The sequence below is a fragment of the Lactuca serriola genome, chromosome 2, assembly GCF_051521515.1.
Source record: "Lactuca serriola cultivar US96UC23 chromosome 2, Lser_US96UC23_V15, whole genome shotgun sequence".
In the NCBI taxonomy this organism is placed as follows: Eukaryota; Viridiplantae; Streptophyta; class Magnoliopsida; order Asterales; family Asteraceae; genus Lactuca; species Lactuca serriola.
The window spans coordinates 101889391-101908754 of NC_136409.1; the positions used below are offsets into that span (position 1 = coordinate 101889391).

The 19364-nt window shown below is 41.1% G+C and overlaps 1 protein-coding gene and 1 long non-coding RNA gene across 2 annotated transcripts; one reads left to right on the forward strand and one right to left on the reverse strand.

Annotated features, from left to right (window-relative positions):
• The first annotated feature begins 312 nt into the window (after positions 1 to 312).
• On the forward strand, positions 313 to 1650 carry LOC145090385 (uncharacterized). Its single transcript, XR_013701532.1, has 2 exons — positions 313 to 1059; positions 1392 to 1650. It is a non-coding gene; the product is annotated as an uncharacterized LOC145090385 (long non-coding RNA).
• Positions 1651 to 3040: 1390 nt separating this feature from the next.
• LOC145086563 (ENTH/VHS family protein) lies at positions 3041 to 7192 on the reverse strand. The gene is made up of 5 exons (XM_079024371.1): positions 6634 to 7192; positions 5666 to 6406; positions 5415 to 5570; positions 4287 to 5213; positions 3041 to 3343 (listed from the first exon to the last, which is right to left on the reverse strand). The coding sequence occupies exons 1-5, from the start codon at positions 6838 to 6840 to the stop codon at positions 3302 to 3304; spliced, it is 2073 nt and encodes a 690-aa protein (XP_078880497.1). The 5' UTR covers positions 6841 to 7192; the 3' UTR covers positions 3041 to 3301.
• Between the last annotated feature and the right edge of the window lie 12172 nt (positions 7193 to 19364).

Here is a 19364-nt window from a genome sequence, read left to right on the forward strand (position 1 = left end):
CCTAAAGCACAGTTGTGCTTTAGGCGCTTGTACCTTCGCAGATGGAAGGACAAAATTACAGATGAGTCATTTTCATCTGCGATTTCAGTGGTTATAATTACAATTTTTATTTTTATTTAGCTAAATGTGTAAGATAATTAGTGTATTTGACTAATTTTATAATTATCTGTTAGAAACCTACTCAAATGTTTAAATAATGGTGACATAACCATGATTTAATGGTTAAACTTGGACAATTTTGATACTTCATCGTTTTAAAATTAACAAGAAGATTTGCGTATAGAGCATTTCTTATTCCTTTTTTCAAATTTAAGCGCACAGGGGCATTTCCTATTCCTTTTTTCAAAAATCTTAAAAAGTTACCAAAACCCCCAAAACCCCAAAACCCTGATGTAGAACACCACCGTTCAGGAGGAAACCCTGATGAAGAACACCACCACCACCAGAACAACCACCAGATTCACCTTGAATTTTCGTTTGTTAGCTCGAGTAGAGGGGCGCAGATGGTTATCTAAAGTAAAGAGGAACGCTGCTACAAGTATACACCACTCTTCTTCTAGAAAACAACCACCCTCTCAAACCTCCATTTCGCAATCGCAAATGAACAGAGACACAACTTTTGATTTACCAACGAAAGAAGACAAAAAGACGATGATTACCACCAGCAAGGATAACTTGCCTCAACAACAACCCAAATATATTGCTATTACTGATGAAGATCACTGTGAACAACAAGAGGATAAGAAAGTTAAAAACATGAAGGAGAACGTTTCTGAGGAACGAAATCAAGAAGAAATCGTCTTGAAGCATGCCATACAAGGGGTTAATGAAGAAAAGAGGAAAAACCCTACACAAGAATCCATAGAAACGCAATTGAGGAAAGCCCAGAGGAGGGAAGTACTACTGGCCCGATTGCGTGCCCGGATTCAGAAGTCGGAGGCCCGATTTATGCATATCGAGGAACAAAATCATACCTGCTGTGAAGAAGCCCGGGGATGATGAACAAAAGTAATTGTAGCTTGCTTGGTGCTAGCTTTTGAAGAATTGGATTAGATACAGGTAATTGTGTCTACATACTTACATACATATTTGCATTCGCTATGTTCCCCTATTTAACACTTGCAAATTCGAATGCAAATGGCATATATAGTTGATACCTTTTATGAAAGTATGCTAATGTTTGATTTAGAGGTTTTTGAGTGTTGATTTTGGGTCATAATTGTGTTGATCACTTGTTGAGTTTACACTTTACACTTATTATGTTTGTTGCATAATGCACATTATACTTAGACTACTTGTTTACATGTATGATGATTTATTGAGTACTAAAAGCATAACTTATTTGGCTTTTTAATTTAAGCCTAACACATTTTCTTTGGGTGTATATTCAGGTAAGAGTCTCCCCTTGAAGATGATAGTATGATGACATAGAAGGAATAGAAGATTATCTATTTTAATGTTATCCTTTGGAATGTTTGATGTTATATTCAAGGGAGATGGTTTAGTCTCATGAACAATATTATTTCCGTAAATGTTAGTGGTTTTGGTGAGACTAGCTCTTTTGGGATATTGTGTGTAAATAGTATTAGATATTCTAAACTATGATGCTAGATTTTTGTGTATTTGAAGATTTAATCTTAGTATTGGTAATTATTTTGTTGATTATCCTAGCAAAATGGCTTCCATAGTTTAGGGTCGTAGTATTGTTGTCAATGGCACGTGATGAAGGGACCTTCCACTTCCACTCATCCAGTGCCATATTGGATGTTTGGTGGAAGGCCCCTTCATGGATGCTTGAAGCACTTGTTTTTGGAGTATATTAAGTGTTCGAAGTTCAAATCAATACAAAATATTTCTCTTTAACATGTTTTGTGAATGATTCATCTTTTTTTTTTTTTAAAAAAAAAAAATAGGAAACAAATGTGTTTCCATGTGTAAAACCCTAATAACAAGAAAAAAAATCTTGAAAATGTTTCAAATCGATGCAAAATGTTTCCCTTAAAATGTTTTGTGAATGGTTTGTCTTTTTTATTTTTTAAATAGGAAAAAAATATGTTTCCATGTATAAAACCCTAATAACAAAAAAAAACATCTAGAAAATGTTTCAAACCGATGCAAAATATTTCTCTTAACATGTTTTGTGAATGGTTCATCTTTTTTAAAATAGGAAAAAAGAATGTTTCCACGTGTAAAACCCTAATAACAACAACAAAAAAAACATCTAGAATATGTTTCAATAACACCTAATATCGTACATGTGTAAAACCCTAATAACAAAAAAAAAAAAAAAAAAAAAAAAAAAACATCTAGAAAATGTTTCAATAACACCTAATATCATAAGCCATGTGCGCTTACAACCCGTAGCAGATATAGAATGATCTTTTTGTTAGGGGTATTAAAATGTAACATATGGCATGCGACATATACAAGTTGGCTATAATTCAATAATTTTGGCTGAATTTCATTGGACTATATGAAACAATTTTATACTCTCTATAGCATTTTAATGAACTTTATTATTTTAAAAAAAATTGCATAATATCCTACAAGTTTTGAACCTATGATCTTCAAAATTCAAATAAACAACACAAAGATAACCACGTCCATGCTTACAACAGCAGAATAACTTTAACACCTTTTATCTTTGTCAAAGAGAAATTACGAATAAAGTAAGGTAAGTTACCAATTTCAGAAATTAACTCTTCTAATTATTTTTTTTCACTTTAGCATTTAAGTCCTCATCTTCTGTTTATTTAAAACTTCAATTTGATAACTTAGCATAATGAAACCCTCACAACTTTTAGCTTTATGGATCAAATGTCACATTTTTTTTCTTTAAAAAATTAATCCTTCTATTTATAATTTTCACTTAATAAACCTTTATCTTTGCAAAAGTTGCACTTCTAGCTATGCCATAAAATCTCAATCTTGCATTATATAAAAGACTTCACAACTTTGACTATTGCCTATGATGCTATTCACCACTTAGATTTCAACAGCCCATGCATTTCCAAATGTGTTGTAAAAAAAAAAAAAAAAAAAAAAAAAAAGATAAGACTTGCCACTATGAATGATGAGGTATAAGAATTACGATCACAAATCCTCAAAAAGAAATAAAGAAAAACCACAAAGCTCAACTTCAGTTCTATGCCTCCCCTTAACTCTCCATAGATGACAAGACAAGACAATACACACATGCATATATATATTATTTTAAATTGTAAATGAATATCTACTTTTTTTTTCTTTTTCCAACAAGACACGTTTTGTCAACATTCACAAATCAAGAGTCAATCAATGTTTAGTTTACCCTCCTGGGGTCACGAGCAGCAGCAAGATGATCCTGCAACACCAAACAACAACCATTTACTATTATTGTGAGGTTCTTGTTTTGCAATAATCCAATATATAACCTAAATGCATGGTTCGTATAATCCGAAAATATAAATTTTGGTAGAACAGAGTCTGTTGGGTTGGATGAAATGGAACGGGAAAAGTAATGGAATAAACAAGGTAATGGAATGAGTCATTACATTCCATGATCACGTTTGGTTGGCAATAGAATGAATTTTCTATATTATAATTATTGAACTTTTGTTTACAAAAATAATAAAGTAAAGCTCATGAAAACCCAAATAAGTTATAATAAAAATAATATTTTCTTTGATTTTTTTTTTTAAATTAAAACTGAACTTAATTAAAATAATATTTTTTTAGAAAAAATATCTGTTTCATTAAGAGTTACATAATTAGGGTGGTTATATTGCAACTTTTCATTCCATCCATGCCAAAAAAATGTTTAAAAATGTTTTTTTTTTCATTACAGAGGAATGAACCATTCCATTCCTTCCCCGATTCCGGTATTCCACCATACCAAAAACTACCACAGTCACAGTCAGCTGATAAGCTAGCTTATAAGTTAGGTTTTTTAAAAGCTACTTAGACTAGTTTTTCAAAAGTTTTTTTTTTTTTTTTTTTTTAAATTTTCCTAAGTTACCCTTAATTAATTATGCAAAACATATTCTTCTAAATGTCGTTTTATGTCATTTTATATCTTCCAGCTAGCTTATCAGCTAGTTTTTAACAAGCGTCAGTTTTTGTCAGCTAACTTTTCAGCTATCAGCTAGTTTTTCAGGTAGACTACCAAACATAGTCTAAATAAATTTAATTTGTACTTGATTTTAGGTCTCAATACCAACAAATCAGTAAAATTACAAAAACTTAGTTTGTGTGTGTGTGTGTGTGTGAGAGAGAGAGAGAGAGAGAGAGAGAGAGAGAGAGCTTACGGATATGAAATCAAAAGCTCTAGTATCCTCTTTCTTGGAGTTGTTCATCATGGAAGCAGGTGGTTGTTGTTGAGTTGCAATATTTGGATTAAAAATATCTGGAAGAGCTGCTGAGTCATACCCCCCACCCCCACCCCCCACTTGACTTCCAGAAACAGCATTTCCTGCACCAAAATTCTGAGCATGCATCTGTTGCAGATAAAACTGCTGTTGAGCTAAAATGCTACTCATAGCAGCATAATTTACAGGTTGAGTTCCAAATGTTGCAGGATTAAACATAAATCCTGAATTATATGTCATAGGATCCATAGGCAACATGGGATTTCCAGGTATTCCATTCCCAGGTGCTTGTTGGGATTTAAGCAAGTTACTCAAAACATCATCTGGCTGATGTGTTAAATTACTGTTTACCCCTTGAGAATTCCCATCTATAGACAATCCAGCCATCAAGTCATTAACATCATTTTTATAATTCCCTTGAGGGGTATCAGAGTTGGAACCGAATATATCAAATAACTCGGGTCCATTTCCATTTCCAATTCCGATTCCAGGAGCTGTAGTTTGTGTTGGAACTTGTGGTTTATCAACAGTGGACATTCCTGAAAAAATATCGGTTTCTTCATGTTCTTCATCTTTATTGTGAAATGCCACGTCAGCAAAAGGGTCATCACTAGTTTTGAATTCTTCATTGTGTAAATCAGGGGTTGAGGAATCCATAAAGAAATCATTCATGAGAGAGGTTGTTGTTGATGTTGAGAGAGATGCAATGGGTTCATCTGTTTGTGTTGTGATAAGATTTTCAGTTCCAAATGGATCATTTGTGTCTATTAAATCAGGCATTTGGACAACGGTTTTTTCAGTCTTTATATTTTTGTCTTGATGGCTTATCCTGCTACCACTTTGTTCTCCATTAAGAAGGCTTAAAACCTAAATTTACAAATAGTGAAGAATTAAATAAGCACTTTGGGATTCAATTTAACTTCTCAGATTTGTTAGTAGCATAAAGTAAAAAACAATTCATCAGATAGTTCATCCACTTATTTTAACTTAGCTCACAATTTCAAATAAGAAAGCTGCATGAGTTTGATACATGAAAAAACTTGTAAACTAAAACCACTCATCGCATACCTTATTTGCCTTTTCCCTTAAAGAGGCTTGAGGAGACTCAGAGCATTTTACCACAGCATCTATATTTTCAGTAAAGTAAGAGGTGACAATGGAAAAAGGTTCATCATCTTTCTTCCTCAATATTGCCTCAAGCACACATATGGCTTTCACACGGACCTAAAACAACAATGAAGCAAGATAAGAAAGGATTTCAATGTGATAAACATAGGAAACTAAACCTTGTATAGGATAAAAACACACCAATCAAATACCTGCCACATATGAGATTGGAGTTTGGCTTCTAGAGCATGACTTAAAGCTACTGCATTCAATTTTGAGGCCTCCATTAAGAACACATGAATGGCATCACGAGTAGGTTGAAGGCGAACACCACCAGATGTTACAATGGTCTCTAATAACCTCTCTTCACGACTCTTTTCATTCGAATAACTTGAGCTTGCATTCCCATTTTCAGTATCTATTTGACTTGTTTTTAGATCTTGTCCCCAAGATCCAGATACATTTGTTGATAACCTAGAAGAAGTTGCAGCTTGACTAGAAAGTTCTTTGCTATCAGAGTAACTCGATTCATTAGTCAATGATCTTCTCAGATTAGGGCCCCTGTAAGTTCCTGTGTCATTTTTGTTATGAGTTTGAGCTTGTGATAAGCTGTTTAATCCCTGTTTGATTGTTGCACTTCCAATGCCAACCATATCACTAAGAAACGACTTCTTATCATCAGATGGAATGTCAAAGTTTGTGTTTCCAAAACCTTGTATACGTTGTGTAAGACCTTCTTGTGGTGGTGGTTTACTGTTGTCTTCTCCAGCAAATATAGCTGATAAAGCTTCTTGAGCAGTTTCTCTTACAGACTTATTAAGGGCATCACCTTTCAATGGATCCGGTTGTCCCTTGTAGTGAATTAGCTGACGAACAGCTACAGAGTTCCTTTGCATTTCCCTCCTAAATTCCACACCTGACTTCCCCACAGCATACTTGATCACTCTTAAAGCCTACAAACACAAATCATGAAATCATTAGTTGTTAGAGATTACCCTAATTAGAAGATAACCATTGATGACAAGTTGTCTTGACCAATTGGGGTATCAGCACTACCCGCTTCTAATTAGATCTGGTGTTTTGAATTTCATGAGAACGATAAAGGAATCAATTGATTATATACATCCACGCCAAGGTCCTTTCCCAAAAAGAAGAATGATAGGAAAGAAGGTAGCAGTACCTTTTGCTTAACAATGGGGGATTTGTGTTGCAGACGTTTAAAGATAAATTCGGAAACTTCTTTGACGATTGAGACGTGAGAAGAGCGAAGGAGTTCGCATATTTCTTCCAACTTGTAAACAGGCGCCACTTTATCTTCATCAGAAGTCGCCCCATCAATCATCCGTGACCTCCAGTACGATTCCACCGCCCTCCTGCTCGATTCCATCTTTTCCGATTCTGATCTACTCGTACCTTATAGAAAATAAGATCAACTCAAACCCTAAAAAACTTGCATAGAATCCCTCTTTCCTTGAACAAGTAATTGGAATTCGATAACGATGACAAGGAATAGAGGATATTATTGATCAAATTAACAAATATAAATTATAAACTTTTTGAAAGATTAAGATTGAGCTAAGTTGAATCGAATTAAATTGGGGGAGTGCATGCAAGAAATCGAGCAAGATCTGGTGAAGAGAAGAGGTGGGCAGAGAGCAGCGTTTGTTGAGAATTGTTGGGGTCTATGGAGAGAGATGAACGATGATGGGTTGGAAAAGCCGACGTGGTGTGCATTTGTTGATTTCTTTTGCCACTCGTAAAAATCGTTTTTTTCCTATAAAAAAATACTCCATTATCATTGTGTTTTTGGAGTTTTTTCTAGAATTATTTTCTAGATGAATTGTTAAAAAAAAACAATTTAATGATCTCATACATTAACATTGTTAATTAAGACCCTAATTTTAACTGGAGCATCATAGAGCATCATATCGTCAAATATCTTTTTTTGTTATCTCTATAGAAGTATAGATAGTTATGTCAAACATATATTATTAGTAAAATATTGTACTCTTCTTAAATATTCAATCATGATTTTATCAATTTTCAGTTGAAGAAATATGGTTAGTTTGTCTTAAGGTATGATCGAACTCATTTAGGACCATGTAAATAGCTTCTAATTAATATATTTAGGCATACAAGGGTTTTTGTTAAGAAAGAAACATCGATGACCTTTTTAACCAACCATTGGGAACGAAGGTCGACACATGTAAATCAGTTGATGTTTTGGTTTTTGGATGAATATGAGGGAAACAAACATGTATGGATATAATATGTTTTGGTTTTCGGATGAATTTTGGATGAATAATAGGGAAACATGCATGTATGGGTCTAATATGAGTGTCCTTTCTCGCATGCATGAGAAGTGGATGTTTCAGAATGACATAAGTTGCTTTAAAAGTTGCATCACACATACCATTCACATTTTGTAACAACTCAAAACTATAAGGTAAAATTTTCATTTTTAATTCAACCATAAACACAATTTATCCTTTTCAATCATTCAAAAATACATCAGAGTAAAAAATAATTATCAGAGAACAATCTCAAAATCATAAAGTTGCGGAAACGTGAGTGGATGCGCTACGATTAAGTCGGGTCATTCCCTTTCGAACTGGAATTACCTGAAACCATAAACCAATGTTCTAAATAACGTAAGACGTGACTTGGCGGCAATGTCAAACCTCAAGCTTTTCCGAGCCTTGGCGAGCCACGACGTTCGTAAGACGTGACTTAAGGCGAGAATTTTCTATATAATTATATTTTTATATTTATTTCCAACTATTATTCATTTTTATATACATATATGAGTTAAAGCGGCGTTTTGGTAAAGCTTGGCGGCAGGTGCAAGCCTTGAAGCCATGGCGCGCAATGGCGGAGCCATGCCGAGCTTTTTAGAACCTTGTCATAAACATAAAACTGTAAGCACAAAGCTTAGTGATTTCCCCAAAATGCCACATACCACAAACACATACATCCATTGGTCCCCACCCGGTACAGATATGTCACTAACATGCGATGGGCCCCGCCCAACACACTCATCAGGCTCCGTTTGGCATCAGGCTCTGCCCGACATACATAAAAACAGATATAATACATGTAAGAGTCACACAGACAACTAGCATTCTTGTAACAATAATCTTTGGGCCGGTATTGATGCCTTCGACCCGCCAAACACAGTAAGGAGACTCACCTGAATCCCAAAGCCGACAATCCTCAAATCAAAGCCACGTAAACCGCCACTAGAGCACTCCTATCATAACTTACAAGGTCCAACCTTAAACTACATATTGAAATCAACTATCTTGGCCAAAAGTTAATGGTCAAAGTCAAAGTCAACAACAAAAATGTCAATTATTCAGCCTCACATCATGACCATCCCTTGGTCACGTTATGAGAGCTCACTCAGACCGATTCCAACTCATCTTAACTCAACTCAGCAACTTGGTCCTAGATGACTCACTCGGCAGCCTCGCGACATGAAGTATCCTTAGTTACATCGTGTCACAATCAGGAATTTGTGTGCCTTGTAACTACAACATTTAAGTCAAATTATGAATCCAAAAACATAAGAGCATGTATGATGCTTACTTTATGACAACAAAATTGCAATCAAATACACCATACAAGCACTACAAATAATCGTTAAACAATTGGAAACCCTATGAGTTCTTGTTTAAGTCCATTTTGGACTAGGACTTCTTTATTGGGCCCAAAGGACCAATAAGCTTCCAATTTGGCTACCTTGGGCTTAGAACTCTTAAATGGGCTCTAATTGGACCCACCCTCATTCATTTTAACATTTTGGGCCATATTGGGCCTAGAATGAAATAAGACACCTTAATGGACCTCATTGGGGACATAACTAACCTAATTAGCCCTAAAGGGCCATAAGAATCATATCCATATTTATTTGGGCCGTAAATTTCTCTAAAAGGGACAATGGGACAAAAACCATTAACTTGGACTCCATATTATGGACTTAAACATAAAAGGCCCAAAACCCCATCTCTCTTCCCTATCTCTCGGCCCAAACCATAAACCCAAGAGGAAAGGGGGTTGACTTTGCTTGCCACCTCATTATTGTATGAAGGATATCTAGGCTTTTGCACTTCAAACATCCATGCAATCTCATCTTCCCATGCAAGCACTTCCTTTTCTCCCTCTCGCTCTTGCTCTCGGCCGAGTTCAAGCACACACACACACACATTTCACTCACTTTTCTCTCAAGAAAACTCTCCCATACCTCCTCCATATTTTCGAGATTCAAGGACTTTGCAAGGAGGATTCTTCACAAAAATCATCATCTAGGTAAGTTGATGCTTGAATCCACACTCTAGACTCCTTGTCCTATACAAAAATCTCTTCTTAACTCATATGAAATCATGATCTTGCATCTTAGAATCACCTCAAATTCGAGATCTTCATCAAGGTGTTGCTAGGGCCGAAAATCACCTCACTTTCTTCCTTTTCTTCTTCAAATCAAAACCACAACTCAAGGTGAGCTTCATACACCCTATTTTTCGGTTTTTATATGTTTTGTGGGGGAGAATACAAGCAAATGTGTAGATCTATGAGTATATGTATGCTTTGTGTGATTTCTATGCTTATATATATGTTTTTATGTGATTGTGGTGTTGGTACTCGTCAAAAAGAACTTAGAAACCGAGATCTACAATATGTTGAATGAAATAAGTATAACTTATATTATTTCTGTAACACCGTGAATTTCAAAATAATTTTTCGCATAATATAAAAACATTTTCATTTAATTTTCATAAAAACATCAATGTTTTAAGACTCCAATCCATATTATACAAAATCCCAAGATCACATATCATAAAAATCCCATGCGTGTGTACAGATCAAGTCGGCGCCTTCCCACGGTCATCACTAGTACCTGAAACAAGCAACACTAACACTGTAAGCACAAAGCTTAGTGAGTTCCCCAAAATACCACACATAACATATATTAGCCACTCGAGGCTATAACTCTGTGGGTCCGTAGACCTTGCTCTGTGAACCCACTAGTTCTAACTCTGGGAACCTTCCGGTTCCAACTCTATAAACATGCACAGCATAAATCACATAGAAATATTACAGTACAACACATAACAAACATATAGCATACAAATACTCTATCACATAACTCTGATTACCTACTCAAGGTAAAGTATAGTGAGAAGACTCACCTCGTACATCTCGATAACTCGTGAATCCTGGAAATCGCTCGTGCTCGATCCTCCGAGCTATAATCCTCCTATAACATCATATATCTCTAATTAACACTTTTACCACTAAGGTTGACTACCCCTATCAAGTTAACACTGGTCAACTCTGGTCAACAGTCAATGGTCAACGGTCAACTTTGACCGGACTCGGCGAGTGCACTAGGGCGACTCGGCGAGTCTATACGTGTTCACTGACTCCCTAGGATCCTCTCCTGACACGTCGAGTACACCCCCAACTCGACGAGTCCCACCTGGCATGAATCGCGGGGCCACCACGACTCAACTCGCCGAGTCTCAAGAACAACTCGGCGAGTTCTAGCTCGACTCAGTCCACCTGTCAACCCTCTCTAACTCTCCCTGACTCACTGAATCAACCCTTAACTCGGCAAGACCACTCGCTGAGTGGTTAAGGACAATCTTCATGCTACTCGTCGAGTATGTTCTTCGGACTCGGCGAGTCCATGCCATGCATCAACTCAATCTTGCTTCTGAGGTCAGATCCGCTCCAACAACTCATAGATCTGGCCCTCCCAAGCACATTCATCACGTAAAGTCACAGTCTTGGCTACCATGCAACGCCTACAAGGCTTCTTTTGAAGAAATGGCCTCTAAAATGGCAACCTAAGTTTCCAACTCAAAAGGAAAGACATAAAGCATGGCATTTGGGACTCTCTGGACCTACTAAGGTCCAGATCTAGGTACCATATCCCCATGGGACCTCTCACACTCCAAATACAAGGCAAACAAGGCATGAAGAAACCCTAGATTTGACCATATCAACAAAAACACGAGAATAAGCTCTGAATGATACCTCAAGTAGCTTCCTCTGTCGAAATGGAAGTAGATCCAAGCTCCCCAACTCTCCTAGCTTGACTTTCCCGTTCCTTTCTTGCAAACACACACAAAATTGGTGAATAATGGCCTCTTATCTCACTTACAAGAACTCTCAGCTGTTTTGGTGCTCTCAAGGTCAAGGTAGCCGCAATGAAGGGCCATAAGGTCCTTTAAATAGGGTTTAGGACCGGGAAATTAGGGTTTCATTAAACAGCGCGGACTCGTCGAGTCCCCTCACAAAACACCAAAAATATATGAATAAAAGATACCTGGTAATCCGGGCTGTTACAATTCTCCCCCACTAGAACTAGACTTCGCCCTCGAAGTCTCGCTTTGCAAATAGCTCCGGATGCTGCTCACGCATCTCACGCTCCGGCTCCCAAGTCATCTCTGACCCCTTCCGATGCTGCTACTGAACTAAAACCAGGGGTACCTCCTTGTTCCTCAGAACCTTGATTCTCCGATCTCTGATGGCCACTGGTTTCTCAACATAATTCAGGCTCGCATCCACCTGAATATCCTCTAATAGAACCACTGCCGACTCATCGGCTATACACTTCCTCAGCTGCGACACATGGAAAGTGTCGTGAATCTGCCCCAACTCTGCTGGCAAATCCAAACGATAGGCTACCCGGCCTACCCTCGCGATCACTCGGAAAGGACCGATATATCGGGGCCCCAACTTTCCCCTCTTCCTGAATCGAATCACTCCTTTCCAAGGAGAGACCTTCAGGAGTACATGGTCGTCGACCTGGAACTCAAGCTCGGACCGGCCCCTGTCTGCGTAACTCTTCTGTCGGCTCTGAGCGGTCAACAACCTTTGCCTGACCTGTTGGATCTGCTCTGACGTCTGAAGCACCATCTCTGTACTGCCCATTACCCGCTGTCTAACCTCTCCCCAACAAATGGGGGTCCGACACCTTCTCCCATACAACAGCTCAAAGGGTGGCATACCAATGCTCGAATGATGGCTGTTGTTGTAGGAAAACTCTGCCAAGGGCAAATATGCATCCCAGCTACCCTCGAAATCCAACACACATGCCCAGAGCATGTCCTCGAGCGTCTGAATCGTCCGCTCACTATGACCGTCTGTCTGGGGATGATATGCGGTACTAAAATGCAGTCTAGTACCCAACTCCTCATGAAACTTCTTCCAGAATCTGGAAGTGAAGCGCACATCTCGGTCTGAAACAATCTAGATCGGCACCCCATGCCGAGATACCACTTCCCTCACATACACCTCCGCCAATTTCTCTGCTGAAGAACTCTCGCTGATAGCAAGGAAGTGAGCACTCTTCGTCAATCTGTCCACAATCACCCAAATTGCATCAACTCCTCTGGCAGTCCTTGGCAATTTGGTGATGAAATCCATAGTGATCTGTTCCCACTTCCATTCAGGAACCTCCAATGGCTGCAACTTACCATGCGGCCTCTGGTGCTCGGTCGTAACCCTACGGCATGTCAAGCACCTCTCAACAAACCACGCGACATCCCTCTTCATACAGGGCCACCAATACTACTTTCTCAGATCCAAATACATCTTAGTGACCCCCGATGGATCGAAAATTTCGACCGATGCGCCTCCTCCATCAAAATGGTACGCGTTCCTCCCACAAACGGTACCCAGATACGCCCCTGAAATGTCATAAGCCCCCGGCCATCGGTAACGAACCCTGAAACCAAACCAAAAACCCGTTCCCTCTTCTGCATCTCAGGTTGCACAGCCTCGGCCTGTGCCCCAACGAATGGCGTCCAACACTGGAGCTATCACGGTCAATCTCAAACATACATCCCGCAGCGGGGTGCTCTCCGCCCTGCGGCTCAATGCATCGGCTACCACATTAGCCTTGCCTGGGTGGTACAGGATCTCACAATCATAATCCTTGACCACATCCAACCACCTTCTCTGACGCATATTTAGGTTGGGCTGATCCATCAAATACTTCAAGCTCTTATGGTCCGTGTATATCGTACACCGAACCCCATACAAGTAGTGACGCCAAATCTTGAGGGCGAACACCACCGCCCCCAACTCTAGATCATGGGTGGGATATCTCGTCTCATGAGGCTTCAGCTGCCTCGATGCATATGCTATCACATGCCCTCTCTGCATCAGCACCGCTCCCAACCCCAAAATCGATGCATCACAGTATACCACAAAGTCCTCCATCCCTTCCGGGAGGGCTAACACCAGGGCTTCGCACAACCTTTGGCGAAGTGTCTCAAAGGAGGCCTGCTGCTCGGGGCCCCATGAAAAAGCAACACCCTTCCGGGTCAATCTGGTGAGTGGCACTGCGATCTTAGAGAAATCCTTGATAAACCTCCGATAATACCCTGCCAACCCTAGGAAACTCCTGATCTCGGAGGGTGACCTCGGCACCTCCTAACTCATCACCGCCTCAACCTTGGCCGGATCGACCAATATCCCTTCCTGGTTAACAAGATGTCCTAAGAACTGGACCTCTCGCAACCAGAAATCACACTTGGAGAATTTGGCATAAAGCCTCTCCGATCTCAGAACTCCGAGAACCTCTCTCAAATGCTCCTCATGTTGCTCTCTAGATCTCGAATATACCAGAATGTCGTCGATAAATACAATCACCGACCGATCCAGCATCGGCCTACACACTCGGTTCATGAGATCCATGAACACTGACGGGGCATTGGTGAGCCCGAAAGGCATCACCACAAACTCATAATGCCCATAACGTGTCCTGAACGCTGTCTTCTGGACGTCCTCATCTCGCACCCTCACCTGATGATATCCAGACCTCAAGTCGATCTTGGAGAACCAAGATGCTCCCTGCAACTGATCGAACAAATCATCGATCCTTGGCAACGGGTAACGGTTCTTGACCGTCAGCTTGTTCAACTCTCGGTAATCAATGCACATCCGGTGTGAACCATCCTTCTTCTTGACGAACAGCATAGGCGCTCCCCACGGCGAGCTGCTCGGCCGAATAAACCCCTTTCCCAGCAGCTCCTGAAGCTACGAGGATAACTCTTGCATCTCTGGAGGTGCAAGACGATAAGGCACCTTAGCGATAGGCGCGGCCCCCGGAACCAAATCGATACTGAACTCCACTTGCCTCACAGGAGGCACACCCGACAACTCCTCGGGAAATACATCCGGGAACTCACGCACCACCGGAACCTCCTCAACTGAACTCGGCCACTCGGAATCCACCCGCGTATCCATCACATACGCCACAAAACCCTTACATCCCTGCTGTAGACACTGCCTCGCCCTAGCGACCGAACAAAACGCTGATCCTGAACGTGTACCCTCACCGTACACTGAAAGAACTCCCCCACTAGGGTCTCGTATGGTCACCAGCTGTCGCTCGCAGTCGATAACCGCACCGAATCTGCTCAACCAGTCCATGCCCACAATGACACAGACATCACCCATCGCAATAGGAACCAGATCAATCGGGAACTCAACACCTAAAATCTCGACTACGCACCCCCGAAGAACCTCCGTGGCATATATCACCCTCTCATCAGCTATGGACACTCTCAGAGGCCAACTCAACGCCTCACGAGTAACACTGATATGCTGACTAAAGGCCAAAGATACAAAAGACCGACTCGCACCCGAGTCAATTAACACCAAGGCAGGTATAGAATTCACAAGAAAAGTACCTACGCACAACATAATATAAGCATAATATCTCAACATCAAAATAAATACACGAAAGAATACATACCAGCCACGACATCGGGCGCTGCGCGGACCTCCTCCGCGGTCAGCTGAAAAGCCCTCCCTCGTGCCCTCGGCGCCTCGGCCTTCACTGGCCGACTCTCGATAGCTCTGATGGCGGCATGGGAAGATCCCTGAGGTGCTCCCTGATATGATCCTCGCAACTGCGGACACTCTGCCTTCCGATGTCCGGTCTGATTGCAGTGAAAACACACCGCAAACCCCTTGGGGCAGTCCTTGGCCATGTGCCCCTCCTTGCCACACTTGTAGCAAGATCCCGCTCTACAGACTCCATCATGACCCTTTCCACACTTCCCACAAGTGCGGCCCTTCTGGATCCCTGGTTTGGGATCAGTGGGCTTGGCCCGCTTGGCTGCCGGCTGAGACTGTGTCGGTCGTCGATCCCTCCCCTGAGACTCCGCCTCCTCCCTGGCCTGAGTCTCTAGCTCAATCTCCCTCTTCCGGGCATTTGCCTGAAGCTCAGCAAATGTTCGGTACGAGGAGTTCGCCACGAACTCCCAAATGTCTCGCCTCAAGATACTCAGATATCGGCTCATACGTGCCTGCTCGGTGGACACGTGCTCAGGGCAGAACATCGCCCTCTCATGGAACATCTTGGTAATCGCTGTAACCGACTCAGTACCCTGCTTGAGGGTCAGAAACTCCTGGGCCAAACGCTCCCTCTCCGCCTGGGGAACATACTCATCTCGGAACATGGCAGTGAACCTCTCCCAAGTCACTGCCGCAAGCTCAGCAGGCGTAAAGTGCGCCGTCACAAACTTCCACCAGTCCTTCGCTCCCAAGCGAAGCTGGTTCAGCACAAACCGAACCTTCAAATGCTCAGGAGATGAGCAAGTGAAGAAACACCCCTCTATGTCAGAAATCCACCTCATAGCTTCCACCGGGTCCTGGGTCCCATCAAACTCTGGCGGTTTTGTGTTACTGAACTCCCGGAACAGCAACGCATCACCACCTTGCGGCCTCACGGCAGCAATAGCTGCAGTGGCCACTGCAACAGCAGCCTCAGAAAGAGCGGCATAACGCTCGTCAAAGGTCTCAATCAACGTGGTCTTAATAGACCCGAACATCTCTGGTATCTCTGCCCTGATGGCTGCAGCCACCTCCTCGTGGATGATCCGATGGATCTCCTCATCACTGGTATCACTGCTCTCAGGCATCAAACGTGTCCTCACCATGATCTCCCTCTGAAATACAACATACGATAAATTAGAATCCATTCGAGCATACTCACACTCGACAACTCATCCCTCGTTGATCCTTGGTATTCCAAAGATTCTTACTTGGGTTGTACACCGCTCCGGTGCTTTCAGTAGTACGGGCCCAATACTACTGTCTGCACCGTATCAGAATACACCCCAAGTCCTCCTCTTCGGATCCCAAATTCCAAGTACTCTATCATGCATAGGCCACTCTCTAATAGATCTCTCATAAGCCCCTCACTGCTACCTACTCACTCTCAAGCATCTCATAGCAGCTCACCTCTTCCTAGGCTAAGGCATCACAAATCAGGCCACTCTAGTCCTAATAGGAATACCTAGCCTACTCTAGCATGCGAATACATCATATCAATATCAATATCACATAACATGAGGGTATTTTGGGAAATCACCGTTTGGGCGCGGACCGATCGTACACACACTCTGCTCTGCGTTTTTCCAAAATCTTTTACTCTTTTTGAAAATACTTCTCAAATCCTCAGTTTGAGTTCAAATACGCCCGAAGGTGTACTCGAATCCCTCAAACCAAGGCTCTGATACCAATTTGTAACACCGTGAATTTCAAAATAATTTTTCGCATAATATAAAAGCATTTTCCTAAAAACATCAATGTTTTAAGACTCCAATCCATATCATACAAAATCCCAAGATCACATATCATAAAAATCCCATGCGTGTGTACAGATCAAGCCGGCGCCTTCCCACGGTCATCACTAGTACCTGAAACAAGCAACACTAACACTGTAAGCACAAAGCTTAGTGAGTTCCCCAAAATACCACACATAACACATATTAGCCACTCGAGGCTATAACTCTGTGGGTCCGTAGACCTTGCTCTGTGAACCCACTGGTTCTAACTCTAGGAACCTTCTGGTTCCAACTCTATAAACATGCACATCATAAATCACATAGAAATATTGCAGTACAACACATAACAAACATATAGCATACAAATACTCTATCACATAACTCTGATTACCTACTCAAGGTAAAGTATAGTGAGAAGACTCACCTCGTATATCTCGATAACTCGTGAATCCTAGAAATCGCTCGTGCTCGATCCTCCGAGCTATAATCCTCCTATAACATCATATATCTCTAATTAACACTTTTACCACTAAGGTTGACTACCCCTATCAAGTTAACACTGGTCAACTCTAGTCAACAGTCAATGGTCAACGGTCAACTTTGACCGGACTCGGCGAGTGCACTAGGGCGACTCGGCGAGTCTATACGTGTTCACTGACTCCCTAGGATCCTCTCCTGACACGTCGAGTACACCCCCAACTCGACGAGTCCCACCTGGCATGAATCGCGGGGCCACCACGACTCAACTCGCCGAGTCTCAAGAACAACTCGGCGATTTCCAGCTCGACTCAGTCCACCTGTCAACCCTCTCTAACTCTCCCTGACTCACTGAATCAACCCTTAACTCGGCAAGACCACTCGCTGAGTGGTTAAGGACAATCTTCATGCTACTCGTCGAGTATGTTCTTCGGACTCGGCGAGTCCATGCCATGCATCAACTCAATCTTGCTTCTGAGTTCAGATCCGCTCCAACAACTCATAGATCTGGCCCTCCCAAGCACATTCATCACGTAAAGTCACAGTCTTGGCTACCATGCAACGCCTACAAGGCTTCTTTTGAAGAAATGGCCTCTAAAATGGCAACCTAAGTTTCCAACTCAAAAGGAAAGACATAAAGCATGGCATTTGGGACTCTCTGGACCTACTAAGGTCCAGATCTAGGTACCATATCCCTATGGGACCTCTCACACTCCAAATACAAGGCAAACAAGGCATGAAGAAACCCTAGATTTGACCATATCAACAAAAACACGAGAATAAGCTCTGAATGATACCTCAAGTAGCTTCCTCTGTCGAAATGGAAGTAGATCCAAGCTCCCCAACTCTCCTAGCTTGACTTTCCCCTTCCTTTCTTGCAAACACACACAAAATTGGTGAATAATGGCCTCTTATCTCACTCACAAGAACTCTCGGCTGTTTTGGTGCTCTCAAGGTCAAGGTAGCCGCAATGAAGGGCCATAAGGTCCTTTAAATAGGGTTTAGGACCGGGAAATTAGGGTTTCATTAAGCAACTTGGACTCGCCGAGTCCAGGCGCGAACCCGCGTCCAGAACCGCGATCCTACTCGGCGAGTTTGAGCTCCAACTCGCCGAGTCCCCTCACAAAACACCAAAAATATATGAATAAAAGATACCTGGAAATCCGGGCTGTTACAATTTCACACAAATCAATTCTAGAAAAATAACCAAGTTGGTTAATATGAACATCTTTGGGCTTAAAACCCATTTTTGGGCTCAAAATGCTAAAAATACAAAACTAAAGGGCCCAAAATGACAAAATACAAATTCTGAAGGTTGAGATGAGTCAAAACAGTTTCTAAAATGTATTTTCTGAAAATTTACTCTTTTGAAGGGTTAAAATGTGAATTTTTAAACATAATGGGCCAAAAATGAACTTTTCGGCCCAATAAAGCCCAAATTGCGAGATTTTTAAATTGGAGGGGCTGAAACTGCACATTCTATAAAACAGAGGACTACTAGTGTACCAAGTTCATTTCAAGGGTTAAAAATGCTTTCAAATTTAAAAGGGACCAAAGATGCAAAAATTTTCCATTTTGGGTCAAAATTGTAAAAATTGCGAAAATAGAGGTTTCAACCCAGAAAATTTCATTTTGAGGGACTAAAACTGTTTTTCAAGTAAATCTGGGCTGAAAAATATCTTTTCAACAAGTTTTGATACTAAAGTGTCAAGAAAAATGGTTTAAGGACTAAAATGGAAATTCTTTTATATAAAGGGTTAAAAGTGTAAATTTATCCGAGAAGGGGCTTCAAAAAGAAAAATTATAATGTTTAAAACAATAAATCCTTTAAGATAAATAACGA

Bases quoted from the DNA above. Each gene is read 5' to 3' on its own strand.
- LOC145086563 (XM_079024371.1), bottom strand. From the start codon at position 6,840: ATGGAATCGAGCAGGAGGGCGGTGGAATCGTACTGGAGGTCACGGATG. The intron at 6,407-6,633 runs GTACTGCTACCT...TTGTGTTTGTAG, and splicing joins CCCCCATTGTTAAGCAAAAG to GCTTTAAGAGTGATCAAGTA. The intron at 5,214-5,414 runs GTATGCGATGAG...TTGTAAATTTAG, and splicing joins TAAGGGAAAAGGCAAATAAG to GTTTTAAGCCTTCTTAATGG.